Source organism: Leuresthes tenuis, unplaced genomic scaffold, assembly GCF_036924035.1.
Source record: "Leuresthes tenuis unplaced genomic scaffold, fLeuTen1.0.hap1 SCAF_16, whole genome shotgun sequence".
Lineage (NCBI taxonomy): Eukaryota > Metazoa > Chordata > Actinopteri > Atheriniformes > Atherinopsidae > Leuresthes > Leuresthes tenuis.
Genome location: NW_027325370.1, coordinates 8526294 through 8541591, shown reverse-complemented (window position 1 = coordinate 8541591; position 15298 = coordinate 8526294). Strand labels below are relative to the sequence as shown.

Sequence of the window (15298 nt, the reverse complement as noted above, 5' to 3'; positions counted from 1 at the left end):
AAAAACATTAATCCGCACAGTGGCCTCTGGTTTAGGGTTAGTGTTATGGAGTTATGCCCAAGTATATATACATAAACTATAAACAGTGTAGCATTAACACTGAACAGTACTTTGTTGTTAAAAGACTGTGAAGGCGGTCTTCACAGTGTTCACATTATCTGTCAAGTGTAAATACCATGCAGATTTAGTATCTAGTACATCCTCACAATCTGATTCACACTTGTACACAATTGTATTTACCTCAGTTGAAGCAACCTCCATTCTTTTATTAAATTATTTGGATCATCATTGACATTATCTAATATAGAGTGCCCAAAGGCAGCATTAAGGTCACACTTACTGTAATTCCTTGAGTTGTACATTTTGCTTTTTGTCATAGTACACAAAGTTTTTATTTCATAGAAAAGTACAATAAGGGACAGCAGAAAAAAAATTACTTTCGGTAAATAAAATTAATATATTGTTAAATAACTTTATAAGACTAAATGGCGGTGGCTTAATGAACACACTAGTCTGATATGGAAAAAAAGAGGAAAAGAGGAGGAAAATATATATATATATAAAAAAAATCACAGTTATACATTTTTTACACATCCTCAAAAAAATGTAACTTCCATCCATATTTGAATAGTTTTGAAAAGGCCCTGGGCTTTAAAAGTACAACAAATCTCCATATGGAGGCTTTGCATTTCAGAATGAGGCTTGACAGTGTAGCATCTGACAAATAATACTAAATAAAATTTCCATTTTTTCATTTCAGTACAGTATTACTATCTTAAGTAATAAATTAAAAACAGCCCATGTCTGTTTTTGGACTAAACAAAGACTGTTAGAGTGGTCCTGACATTTAACACTAAAACTGAAGACTTCCTCAGTCCTGCTTTAAGCATCATCAGAGTCCTCTTCGTCTGGTTGGTGGTATGAAGAGGATGACTTAAGTGGAACCGAATCAAATCCGTCTGATGTTCTCTGCAAACACATTGATAACGTCAGCAAGTGCAATCAGTAAGCTCAAGTGAGTTTTTTTGAGGGGGTTACTGACCTCTCGTGAGAAAGACTTAATTTTGGTGAAGAACGAGTTCTTGGTGAGGTCCATTAGGTCATCCTCTGCATCCTCTCCCTCCATTATTGCACAGCTGTCTGCAGTGGGCAGCTCACACTCTTTACCTCCAGAGGTCATCATCAACCTGGAGTATTTATACTGCAGCCTGCAGGTGGGAGATGACCAGAATAACATCTTAGATATATCAGATCAGCTGGTCACCTGTTGGAAACGTAAAGCAAATGTAAAGCACAATGGTCTCACTTGCGTGTCTTCTTCCAAAAATAACAGCTGATACTGATGAGCAGAGCAGCAGCGACCGTTCCTGTGGAAACACCAAACTTGAGCCAGAAATCCAGAGTCACACAAGCGCTGACTGTCTGTGCTGGTAGCGACTCTCCTCCGTAACACTGCAGAGGCTGCTGCCACACATAGGTGGTTCTCTGTGACACAGAGAGTCAGATTTTCTCAGTTAAATATTCATTTAATATCTGAATTCTTTACATCATTTTGAATATTTTATTTACAAAAACAGCTCGACATTTCGAGACGTACACTTATTTGCTTTCTTGACTGATACCACTCTCAGTTTGATGCAAAGCTACGGCCACCAGAACATTAGGCATTGGCAGACAGATAAAAGACGCTTTACCAGTTTTATATCACGTACATCAAGCGAATAAAAGACAACACTCTTTGCGACTAAACCACTGCAAGGAAAGGAAAATGTACACCATCAATATTTTTTCTTTGCGTGTGATAGACCGGTGATGGATTTGTGGGGTTCAGGAGGTAGAATGATTTATGTCATTAAGTTCATGGCTGTGGATCACTACCTGTATTCCCTGGATGCAAGCGCTGACAATCTCTCTGTAGTGGTTTTTAGTGCAGAGAGGACACGCATGCTGGCTCTGCCGAAGGAAATGGAAAGAACAACCATCACACGTCCCCTCAGAACAGTTACTGTGAAGGAAAACCAGATCAGGGAGACAATTACAAGCTTTAAAATTGCAATATGTAACTATACCAAAGATCCATGAGAAACAGATAGTTTGATGAATAAAAATGTGTTTCTAATGATATATCATTGCATCGCTAAATTAACTGTAAGGCTTTTATTACCATAGAATTAGCCATTTATATCTATTAGCACAGCATGTCTTTCCTTCTATATTGGCTATATTACTGCCATGAAGGCAAGTTATTGATCAGGTAATGGGTGCATCCAGGGACAGGGAAATAAATACTGAAATCTCACTGGCCCCTGAAGTATTCCTGCCCAGTCACTGGTAGCTTGACTCTTTACAATGGAGATAAAAAAACAAACTGTTTAATTACTTTAATCACTTTTTACAAGTATATTGATACAAGTATATTGACACTTTTTGCAAGTATATTGATGCTGTGTCAATATCTTGTAGGAAAAAGACAATAAATGGGAAAGCAATCCAACTTGAATGTTGATAAAGAGGTACACTTAAGTGAGAAAGTGGTATTTCTAAATAGACTTTAACATATTAATCACTAATGGACTGGAAGTGATGTCGGGTGATGTTTCATTCTATTTCATCTTGAAAATGGAAGTGGTGAATAGGAAATTCTAGATCTGCCGCTGGTTAAGAGAACTACAAAGATGAGAGTAGATTCATGGTTGTGGGTGTTGAGTTTGGAGGTAGACATTTGATAATTGGAGGGTCAGACCTATTATGTAATGCAAGAATAGGCAACAGCGTATTAACCTATCCTGTCAAAGAAATAAAACATGAAGAGATTAAGCAAATTCAGGATAGGCTAGGGAAAAAAAAAACAAGAATAAACACAAATCATTGATAAAGAAGAAAAGGCTTCTGGGCAATGTAGAAGTTGCATGTTTTTTCCTCAACACTATAAGTGACTTATAGGAGTCACTTTGTCCACAGCTTTATCCAGCATAATATTTATAACACACTATGAGTATCAAATGGTCCGAATCTGAGTTTCTGCACAGTACCTTGGGATTGTGATGTGGTCTTTAGCAGTGACTGTGGGGTTGCATCTAAGTCTGATGGTGGCTGACCTGCCTTGTTTACAAGCCTGAGTTGCATCACTGGACCTGGAGACATCAGAACAACAACATCAGAAACATTTTTGATTCCCACTTACATGTCATTGTTTCAAAAATCATAAAACTCCCCAGCATCAAATCTGCCAGTATGCATTTAAACGCATGAGCATGATTTGACCTTTTCATATTAGTCCATTTGAAAGAGAGTTCAGCACAATTTAAACAGTGATAATACTTTATGTCAGTAATACACTAACACTAGTTAATCTATGTTTGTTGAATACATGAGCTGAACACAAGTCTAACAAACAAAGGTGAAGTGAGTGAACTGTTGTCTTTTTTTACTTGTAGTAGAATATGACATCTGGCAGGCTTGACGCTGAGGGGAACAACCATGTTGGAGAAGAGATGCCACCCAGAGTCGTCTCAGTGGTCACACCTTCACAATTAAAAGATATGGCTCATTAATAGCTGATAGATTAGAGACACAGACTAAATCAGTATCAACATATTTTTTTCCTTGCAAGCAACCCGACAAAATTGTGCTTATTTGATGCTTCTTCCAAGGCCGCATGTATCTGTAAAGTATGAAAATATGAGATGATCCCTTTTTAAAACTGTTTCAGAAGTCTGAAGAAGCAGTAAACAAAGAAGACCCATAAGAACCTGTATGCTCGTAGGTTTTTAATCCTGTACACATCAGCGTTTTAAGCTTGTAGTGAGTGCCGAATAATGCCACCATGGTATAGAGTGTCATCATGCTGGTGTTTGCTAACAGACTCTTGTGTCCTAGTTTCACAGTTATTTTCTCATAAGCAAAAGATTAAAAATACTTCATAGATGATATTTGAAATGAGAACATAAAAACATAAATATTTTATGAATTTATCACTTCTCTGATTCAGGGTGCAATATCTTGTGAAGGTCACAAAATGGAAATAATGGGAAAATGATATTTGAAATGCATAAAAGTCTCATTTTAGATATAGTCCTACATTCCAGCCAGGATAAACATTTCATACTAAAATTAGTAGTAGTAAAAAACAGGCTTTTCTTAAAAAATGCATTAAAATGCTAAGTGACTAACGGCCACAATGGACTGGCACCAAAACATCACCATCTCCAGCAGACCACTTTAAAAATGACTTAAAAACATCAACTTCTCTAATGAAAAGCTGGGTCGTTTGATTTTGTGTCAAAAGTTGGATTCAGTCTTTCTGATCAATGTGCCTGTGTTTCTTCTGAAAATAATTCCACGGATATAAGATTCTTAGCATATTATTGTCCATCCAGCTCCATCTCCATATCCAAATATTGTCACGAGATGGAGATGGTCTAAATAATTACTTCTCTACTTCTTTGATATGACAATGATTAGCAAATTCTAGTTAGCAAATCTGTATTTTCAAAGCACTAACTAAATATATATAGATGCAGATTCAGTCCATACCGATGAGTGAGTCACCGATGATGAAAGGCTGGGAGGACACCATGCTCTGACTCCTGATGTCAGAGGGAACCACAGTAGACTGACAGACGTAACCTTTGACCACTCTCTCACTCTCTGTTACATTGTCCACACAGGAGGCTGGCACTCGACTCTAAGAGGCACACAGCCAGGTTAATATATACAACAAAATGGGTTTCACAAAGACAACAGGCTTTCTGAACACCGATTTCTCACCTCTGCCCCACAGAGTCCCAAATTAAAGCGATGGAAATAGCGCAGGCCTTTGTTGGTGAAGCGGTGGCTGCTGTGGAAGCTGGTGACGTTGGACAGAGGAGTGAAGTCGTAGTGCAGCAGGTCTCCTCCTCCCGTCTGAACGTCCAACGTACAGTCGCTGAGACAAGCTGTGTGGGCCTGCAGATCAAGGTCAGGGTATCAGCAAGTGTGTTTACATGCACATTGTTTTCTGTTTACAGAGGGTGGAATAAGTCTGTGGGAAATGTTCACCTGACGTCGGGCTGAAGGCTTTATTGTGTTTCCTCTCTTCACATTAGAAGGTGTCTTAACAAAACCTATGTGTTTTTAGGACTGTAGAACTTTCTTTGGTTCAGAATTAGTTTAGAATTGTTATTTCGAAGTATTATGATGGAACTGATATTCATGGAATATGGACAAATGGAAAATAAGCAGCACCTCAATGAGACCCTCATTCTTTCAGGGAAATTAGCCGATCAATTCAAAATCAAATAGTGCAGCAGCAACACAAGGGTTTGTATTTTTATAGAGAAGGTTTGTTGATTGTAGATCGCACAGCAACTGTCTGCTTAAAGATGTCATTTTTTGTAATTTTTTTTTTCTATATTCTAATTATGTCATACTTTCTTCATTTTTTAAACTGTTTAGTTAGATGTTCTGTAGGCATTTGTTCTTTTTAGTACAGGTCTCCCGCACATTTAGAGTACAATGTAAAGATGGAATCCTTTTAATCCAATTATTTGTACTTTAACTTAACAGCTATGCTTCATTCTATCTTAAACAGGTTCATGGTGGAAAGAAAAAGAGAATAAAAGCTATGAAAGCTACATGTCTATGCAATGCCAAAAACAATAAGGATTATTTTATAGAGTAACTTTGTGGTTGATTTAGGTTTCTTACGTTGTTTCTCTTGGTGTTTGGTCCACACTGAACACAAGCAGCCGCTCCGACGGGCTGACTGGTCCTGATGAAAGTGTTTGGCGGGCAGCTCTTACACACTCCTGTCGCATTGATCATGTAGTGTCCCACTGGGCAGGGAACACAGGTGGAGTCAGCCCTAAAAGATGTCAGAGCACAGCGACGGCACTCTGAGACCACACCTTCAATCACATTGGTGATGTGGATGGAGTAGATCTTTGCAACGTCAGCACTGAACTTTCTCTCCTGAGGGAATAGAGAAACAAGGGGTCATTCAGCAACCATTTTGCACACATATTGTAGTTGCCCACACAGCTTAAAATAAATACAGTTTACTCCTGAATTATGTACTATGTACAGTATAAGACAGAGGTAAAGAAAAAAGAACTATGGGGTGCAAAGTGGTCTTACAGCTCAAGACTGCCATCTAGAGCACAGTGTTATATTTGAGGGACCAACGTTAAATAGTCATTTCAGCGCAAGAACACTACACTAACTGCCAAAGCAAACATGAACACCTCAACAGCTTGTAACAACAGGTTTTGGTGACAGTTTAAAAGATCTACAGCTACTATAACTACACTCTTCTTGCGCTCTAACAAACTCTCACACGTCCTAGAAACCTTTACATGAATACTGTATCACTTCTAACTGCAAACACATTGCTTTTATGGCTGTGCACTTAACCTTTTTATCATTATTCAAAGTCACAGTAGTGTCTCCAAGTGAGAATAAGATTACGTACAAAATACATTGCATGTATGCAAAAAAAGAGACTTCACATACAAAATTGTGAATAGGGATCAGTTCAAAATTTAGATCTATTTTGTAATGTTCAAAAAATTGAATTAGAAAAAAATTTCAGTCTTGTGCTGATCCGACAGAATGAATTGCAATGGCAAGAAATTTAATTAGAAAATCTAGTTTTCTTTCATTTAGTTTTTTATGGGTAAACTTGAACCAATAAGTGTTATTTTATCAGGTTTCATACATCCATAGGATTTCCTCCATAAGGGCCAGTGAGAGTGATGGATGACTGAAGTGAGATAACATGTGTCGTCTAACCAATTAAGGTGACTGTGAGAAACCACTGTGAAATATTCTTTGAAATGTGGGATGTGTAACATGTGACTCACCACGCTGAATTCCTCTGTCCGTTGAAATGTCCAGGTGAAGCTGACGGTGCTGTTGCTCTGAATCAGGTAAGAGTACGACTGCTTCCTGCTACTGCCTTTCCACTGCTCCACCACGTTGTTATTCCACTTATTATAGCCCTGCAGAGAAATAATCACACTTCGTATATTCATGCAATGTCCAGCTTATTTGAAATGTATGTGAGTTACACACAAACATACGAAAGCATTTATGAGACAAAGATGACTGAGAAACTCTTTACCGCCAGGAAGTAAAACTTGCAGTCGGCGGTACATGCAGTCTCAAAGACAAAGGTGATGCGAGATAGTTCACTCCTTTCTCCGTCTTTGGTCATGGATTGAGGCATCCTGTGAAGAGAAGGAACATATCATATAATTTTCCTCTTAGTTATTCATCGATAATGTTAAGATCTCAAATTTAGGACATAAGGCATATACTGGGAGGGTTTTTCCGAGTAATTCCATGAAGGGAAATCTTCACCTGTATCCTGGAACAGTGAGCGTGAGCATCAGGTAGTCAGTGTCCTGATCCCCCGGGGTGGTGTAGACATACTCTCCAGCTACCTCCCATACTACCATTGCAAAAATAAATGAATATATACAAAATTAGTTATAAAAAAAGAAGCTCAACTCTTATGTGTTATCCTCTCAGGAACTAATTTACATTCAGAGAACAAGTCATTCAGCTCTCTAACAAAACTGTTTACATTAGGGTGTATCGATTACAAGCAACTATGGTCTTAATTCTTATCAGACTAAATAATCTTTATTCAGGTGCCACTTATAAAGCTTTGATTCATTTGGAAATAATTGCTGCTATTTTCTGTTCAGTGGTATTGTTAGTGCTATCCTTCCTATAATGTCCTCCCTCCTCGGCATGGTGTTCCCTGATATTAAGTCTCTCACCTGTGTTGCGGTCAGAGTCGCTGTACTCTTGTCGGAAGACAGAGCTCTTCATGTTTGTCGGCATCGTGTTCCACCATTTGTACTCAAAGCCCAGCACTGGCTCTGTCCCAACGGGGCACTTCGTACAAACTGTGAGTCAATAATATGACACTTACAGGATGTACAGGCATGTTTTACAATGTAATGACAATTGGCTACATGTCTGATTCTATGTGAATAACCATGTTTTTTCATGTCACAATTTACACAGACGCAGAGGTAGATAAGAAGTCCAATAACTGTGGAATTCCAGACTTTATGGAAAACTGTACTGCCTGACTTTAGGTGTTTTCCACGTGTTTCAGTCCAATATGTCTTTGCTGTTCCAAAGCAATTTAATCAGTATTGCTACATATTTATCGTGATATTTCATGGAAAAAACAAACTCAGCAGTTCCAGACAAACTGTCTACACTCTCCACACCAGCCATCTCAGACGTCAACAGCAGCACAAACTGTTTACATAGAGATGTACAGTATTTTACTGGAATATAACCCCTCACCCCCTCTGACACCAACAGACTCCATCACAAGCAAATAAACTTTAAATGAAATCACTACTTTCTATTTAGTAAGTAATACATGAGACTGTGATACATAATCAACACATCCCTGCAGAATTCATCATAGCAAAATAAGTCCATTAGATTGACATATAACTAAAAACAAAATGATACTGCACCTGTTCCGTTTGAGTAGGAATCTTTGCTACATGGCTCACAGGTGGAGGAGTTGGTGACAAAGAAGCCCAGATTACATGGCGGACAGGTTTGTTTCTCCCCTGATGCTGGAAGCTTCGCTGCTCCCTCTGCTATCTCACTGCAGATCTTGGGCTCAATCCACTTGTACATGAGTTGAGTCTAAGACACACAGCAAATCAGACATGAGTCAGGGTTATTTCAGAACAATTCACCAATTGACTGGTTTCGGGATTTTTAAAGAAAAAATATCAATCTGTCTGTCTCTACGGAGCAAGTCTGTACCTTTCCCTCAGAGTCACACGGGGTGTGAGTGTAGAAGTAGTCATTAGTTGTACATGCAGGTCTTGGTTTGCAGCTCCCTGAACCGGGTTCTGGAAATATCAAAGTCGAGAGAGACAGCCAACAGATGTGATGGAAAGCACACAGCTTACATCAAGATTCAGTGATAAGAACCCTCTGTAACCATTTAAGTAGTAAATCCTGTATTTGCACGCTGACTGCCTTGCATGAGTGGAACTAAATGCAAATACGTAATCATTGTGAGTCTTCTAGAAATAGCTGTGTGTGATAATGATTGGTGGCTGTTGACAGAGATTAGAAATGCAAACAGGCATACCTGCGTATTTGTCTTGTTCACACTTATGGCAAACAGTGGCGCCCTTGTTGGAGTAGGTATCAGCAGGGCATGCAATGCAGTGCGCAGATCCTGCTTTTGAGCTGTGGGTGCCCGGTTTGCAGTGGAAACACTCAGATGTGTAGGCCACCCCTGGAAGAAAGCATCAATCAGCGTTTAATCATTAACAGACACCGGGAGCGGGGGAATAAACACATGTTTAGAATGGCTGAGCGCACAGACACACTCCAAGCATTATTGTACCTGAGACCTGAATGTTTCTTAACAGCACAGGTTTACCAACACTATTCTGCAGAGCATATGCTTTAGTTTTCCAGTACAGCACATTGTTGCCGTTTCTCAGCTCTACCTGCACAGAGTGAACAAGCAAGTACTTTTAAAATTAAACCTCTCCAGCAAATAACAACCAGAATCCAACAAATGTGGTGTAAATGCTGATGCCTCACTGGGACAAACCTTGTACTGGCTCCAATTGTTCTCTGAGATCCTCATCCACCGGCTCCCGGAGTCTGTTGACTGACACTTGTCATTCTGGACCTACAAAAGGAAAAAAAGTTAACTCAGTATTCCCCCTGCGTGCCATTATCAGTCATACAGAAGCAACACTCACAAAGAACTCAAAGTAGATGCCGTTGTCAGGGTAGAAATATTCAAACGACAGAGTTCCCGGTTTTTTCAGGCTCACAGCATAAGACAGTGTTGCAGTGCACTCGTCTGTGTTTGAAGCTACATAGTCACCCTTTGGCGTCCAGGTGGAGCTGTAAAAGCATTGTCAGGAGAAACAGTTGGATGAGCCTCTTAAAGAAAAAAAAGGATGGCTTTTATAATAAAATGAGCAAGTTTCGATCTACACTAACTTGGAGCAGTCTGTAAAAGCAGTCCCTTCATTCATCGTCACCCCATGAGTGACAAAACCAGTTGGCAAGCTGTCCCACTCATCAAAGGCCACACCGGTGCCCAGAGAGTAGGTACCTGCAGCACATTTCTGGCACTGCTGCGACTGCATGTCAAGGAACTCCCCCTCATTACAGGTGAAGGCTAAAGACAAAGGACAAAAACAGAGAAGACGGCCCGAAATGTAAAAGCTCAGTGAAGATATACACTCTGCAGTGAGGCTTAGATACAGACTGAGGGTTTGGAGAAAATATCTAAAGTAGGATGTAAAAGTAGGACACTTACTGCAGTGAGTGCCTTTGACTGGATCTGGGAGGCCTGTACATGTGTCAGCTTTGTTGGGAACCGCCACCCTCCATCTTGAGCCGAGCACGTCACACTCTGTGTACTCAAAGTGATAATCTGACTGCAGGGTCAAAACACAGGTGTGAGTTTCCCACGGCTGAACAATAAACCAAATCTAGTACAATATGCAAAATGGAAGAATACACATAAAGAAAGAACAAATTAGACTGATACAGAAACAGCTTGGGTTGTGCAAATATTCATCAATTTCAATTATGAGGCGTTTTTTCCCAACAAAACTTTGGGTTAACTAGAATGTCAGTAAGGCATACAACTCTAGAATTTCAGAATCTGGAACCAAAGAGCACAAAGCATACCCACTTGTTGTGCATTTAATAAAATAAATGGTGTTGTGAGTAAAATTATATGACTAGGTCATTACACACTACTGGAATTCCAGTCCCTCACCAGCCCAGCCTCTTTTACAAATAAAAGGTGAAGCTAATATTTGCCATGGAAGCCTTCTCAACTGTTTTCACTTAACAAGGATGAGCTGCGGCTTCTGTGCAGCCTTCAGGGCTTAGTTACTAAACTCGGGGGAGAAATGCAGATTTGTTGGATCCCTGTGTAAACATGTAATTTTAGTGGCTCCACGGACAGTAATAACGCAGGTGGGAAGTTTTTGCCGTGCTGTTACAGTAGGTGACTGGCAAACATCATCCCGCTCAAGGCGATCTCATTTAGGAAAGCAATTAGGAGTGAGTTAAAACAGTAAAGGTTGCCTTGTTGATCTGACATCTGAAACAGTCCATTAATACTGTGCTCTGTGTAATCTCAAGATTTGGTTTCTGGTCAACAACAAGGTGTAATATTCCATGGAAGGTCGCTTAGTAGACCAATCCAAGCCCACACACAGCCCTGTGGGATTAATAGTTAACAGAAACACAGCAGCAGCAGCAACACTTCTCTGCCTCTGTGTTTTTCTACTGGAGCTCCGACATTAGCTGTGCTTGGAAATTAATATGGGTCTGAATACGAGGGTCTAATGTAAAAATGCAAGATGTGCCTTAGCTTAATCACGTCCTTTAAACAAACATGAGGAAACCAAGGCAACAGGACATCATGACAGCTGTGTTTCGAGGTCAAAGAAATTGGCATGGAAACAACTCACCTGCTCGGGCTCCCTCCTGAACTAAAGTTTTGTTAGCTCAATAAAACTGCAAAGAAAAACCTACAGCTCCTTGCACTACTCTTTCTGAATTAAGGGTTCAAAGTAAACTGATAAAAAAAGTCGGTTTCGACTTTTATCAGAAGGTACTGCTGTTATGCAAATTGAAAACAGAGACAGGTGGGTGAGGAACACAGAGAATAGTGCAACATATGGAAGCTCAAGTGAAACAAGTGTCTGATAACCATAACAACAGCACAGATGGGAGCAGACTGTAATACAAACTCTTGCAAGGGAATTATGTGCTTTCCACAAACACACAGTACGTGAATAAGAACTAAGTGACTCTACTGAAACAAACTGCTGTCTGACTGCGATAACAAGTGAGTCGGAGCTCTAATGATACCCTTTTCAAACGCACAGCTTAAACAAGTTTCCTTGCAAATATCTCTTAAATGTCTGCCATCACTGTGTCCCACTGATAAATTGGAGCACATTGGAACTTACTCCCACCTCTCACATCAAATGGCCTTTTAAAACAAATTCATATTTTGTTTAAGTAAGGCAAAGTTTCTACTAATATCTCACTCCCAAAAAATAAATATATATTCTATGGCTCCGAATGCACCTTAAATCTCCACATTAATTTAACAAAACTATTTGTAGCCTGGAAGAGGTCGTTATTTGTAACGTAATGGCTTACAGTAATGTAAATCTTCTCACCTCTTTGCACATGGGCAATTCCGCAGATGCTTGTGCAAAAAGCAGCCACAGGACAGCTATAGTGTGAGCACAGTGGCTCAGGTGTGTCGGGCCTCGCTGCATGGTCGCGTGCTATCAGTGCTGAAATGATGGAGACCCTGACCTGCGCCCTCAGGTGCTGCCTCCGCCGCCACTGGAGGCGTAGCTGCTCCCGCAGCAAAGAGCAAATACAGGGATATGATTGGCTCTGGTGTTTTGTTATCTCCAATGACCCACAGAGGGTTCAGCTTGACTGCCACATGTTTGAACTATTGGGCCGCACGTTACTCCTTCGATCAAAATACACCTGCTTTTAAATACAATGGCTTTGAGCAAGCAATGGCAATAATAACACATTTGCAAACCGGTAGTTTAACGTGAGAAATGAACATCAAAAAGGAACTCGCAATTCAAAACGAGTTCTAATGTTAACGGAAACGCTCTAGAATGGATGTTTTCTTGTGATGGGTTTAACCGGAAGTTTGCTGTCGCCTAGAAACCAGAATTCTATAGAATATCGCAGTTCCCTTTGGTGATTTCAGAGTGACAGCATCAGACTTTTCTGTGTGATTTTCCTGAAGTATGTCGGGCCGGGATCCGTACCCTTCTCCAAAATTTGAAAATGACTTCACCCTGAGTGGATTCAGACCGCCGGAGGTGGGTGAACAGTTATACACGCTACCAGGAATATAAAAAATACAAAAATGAATGAAGCAAAATACATAGTCAGCCATCTCGATTTTTTTATTTTGTTTTTTTGCTTTGTGCAGTTGGACAATACAGCACAATTCATTTTTCTATAAAATGATTTAAAAAAAAGACAATTCACACATAGATTAGTCTTACCTTCAATAAGTCTGTGGTGAAGAGTGCATTCTGGTTTGCAGCCATCTCTTAGAGAAGCAGCATCAGAGCCGATGACTCAAATAAGCAGAACCAACTGATAAAGGAGCTGAGTCTGTGCTGGGGACTCCTCTAGAGCTTCTGGATCTTATTATGCAAAGACGATTGTTGCAAAAGCTGCTCAACATAATGGACATAATGGATTGTACACAATCCACAAAGCGTAGTGATCAAACCACTAAGTCTGTCTTTCAGCAGTTCCATTCAGAGTTTTAACTCTTAACTTACTCATAACTTGCTATTTAAATGAATAACTAACAACATAATGAGTTTTTTTCACAGTGACTAATGACTAGTGAACAGTTTCCCATTGAATTCAGTTCAACTGACTTACATTTTTTGCCACAAAGTGAAAACCGATAAAACCATAATTTTATCCTTTCTCCAAATTAAGTTAAAAGGATTGTCACAAACAAACAAAGCTAATTCATGGTGGATTAGATCAAACCAAGTACATCTAGTCCATTACACATGTAGGATATCAGTCAGTCCAGGTCATAAAATGGCCCCAGAGGTAAAACTCAGCTTTGATAAGATTGGCTGTTCCAATCAAAAGGCTGGATGGACACACTCATTCAAAATGAATGGGTTTGCCTGTTTTATTTTGGCCTGGTCCTGTATGCTTACATCAGTTCAACTTCTTTGGAAATTACTTTTGAACTTCTTTTCCCCTTCTGCTGGGCAGAGAAAAACGTATGACGAACCATGTCACATCACCCAGACAGAGGATCCCTGGAGTCACCTCCATAGCACACCCACTCAGGCCAGCACCAGACGAAGTGTTGAATACTGTGAGCATCAGGTAAACCACAGAGAGCTGCGGCAGCATTCATGTAACAAACCAGAGAAATGGTAATGATCTGTGATTTCTCTTTTCTTTATCTCAGGCACCAAACAAAAGTCTTGACCTCGCTCTGAGCTCAATCTATGACCACCACAAAGACGCCTTCTGTAACAAGAGTCAGATTTTGTGCCAGAAGGAGACGGTCTCTGAGGACCATAGGTGGGGGTTTGGGATTTGGTGCCAGTGGTATTTTAGGTTGTATGAATATGTCAATCATTATTTAAATTTGTTCATTTACAGGAAAAGGGAGAACTTGGAGAAGGGGAACATGTCGTGTTCCACCCAAACACAAGTGTGGGTCGAACCAAAGAAGTGCTCCATTCCACCAAATTACATACACAAAGCTGTCGTCTGAGCAGATGATACCTGTGTGTAGAGTCTGAGCAATGAAATGTAACACTGTCAGCCAGTTGCTCTGAAACCAAAATCCACAGAAAGAAGCAACTGTGTCAATGCTTTATGTTTTTCATACTAAGAAACCCTTAAAGAACAGGAATGGTACATTTAGCAACTGATGTTTTTTTGTCTAATACAAAAATATATTTTTTTTACCACTGAGTTATTCCCATGCATCAAAGACAAATGTATTCAAGTTCTTTCATCATCCTCAAAGAGTCCAGATCATCAGCTAAAAAATAAATAATGTTCTACAAGGAATCAGAAAAGTCATCATTGATAGATTTTAGATTCTATACGGTCACCTTTACATCCTCTATTGAATGCATCGTCATGACCACCTCTATCACCTCTGATCGTTGTATCATCATTGAACTAAACAAATGAATAATTTTTTATGAAGAAAATCAAATCAAATAAAAGTACATGTAGCTTATAAGAAAAAAATAGTTCCACTTTATGTCCTTGTGTAATCCTTAGTTATTCTACTTTACATTTCATTTTTTGGATTAAAAGGCAAATGCCACTTTATAATTGGCACATTTTTATTGGCTGTGGTTTGTGAACTCCATAAAGATTCAAATGTCAGCGTAATGGTGTATTACTGAGAAAGTCTCGGTCTCAGGATTCTCTCCTGCTGACTCATGTCTAATGAAGAACCCTCTCTGTGAAAGTCCAACAGTACAGTCCGTCTTTGACTTTAAGACAGCTGGATATCTCACTGTCAATGCGCTGATGTCCCTTTTTTCATTTCTTCATTCTCTATGAGAGTTTATTGGTCAGAAGGTGGTGTTGATTTAGGTTTTCAGCTCGAATGGCCATTGTGATACCACTGCTTTAGAAACACTGCTTCATAGTGCAGGGTCATGGTCTGTTCTATTCTGAGCACCTGAATACCAAGTATACAACAACCATTTCCCTATGGTGG

The 15298-nt window shown here is 39.7% G+C and overlaps 2 protein-coding genes across 2 annotated transcripts; one reads left to right on the top strand and one right to left on the bottom strand.

The window, feature by feature from the left end:
• Positions 1-230: 230 nt before the first annotated feature.
• Positions 231-12339, bottom strand: elapor1 (endosome-lysosome associated apoptosis and autophagy regulator 1). Its single transcript, XM_072367258.1, has 22 exons — positions 12210-12339; positions 10319-10439; positions 9997-10177; positions 9750-9897; positions 9596-9676; positions 9383-9488; positions 9122-9271; positions 8788-8876; positions 8487-8664; positions 7767-7895; positions 7342-7432; positions 7103-7208; positions 6843-6980; positions 5689-5952; positions 4771-4947; positions 4537-4687; positions 3432-3525; positions 3033-3134; positions 1879-2005; positions 1307-1485; positions 1043-1208; positions 231-969 (listed from the first exon to the last, which is right to left on the bottom strand). The coding sequence occupies exons 1-22, from the start codon at positions 12309-12311 to the stop codon at positions 883-885; spliced, it is 2967 nt and encodes a 988-aa protein (XP_072223359.1). The 5' UTR covers positions 12312-12339; the 3' UTR covers positions 231-882.
• cfap276 (cilia and flagella associated protein 276) lies at positions 11789-14329 on the top strand. Its single transcript, XM_072366492.1, has 5 exons — positions 11789-11869; positions 12809-12884; positions 13816-13932; positions 14018-14133; positions 14215-14329. The coding sequence occupies exons 2-5, from the start codon at positions 12810-12812 to the stop codon at positions 14327-14329; spliced, it is 423 nt and encodes a 140-aa protein (XP_072222593.1). The 5' UTR covers positions 11789-11869; position 12809.
• The last annotated feature ends 969 nt before the right edge of the window (positions 14330-15298 follow it).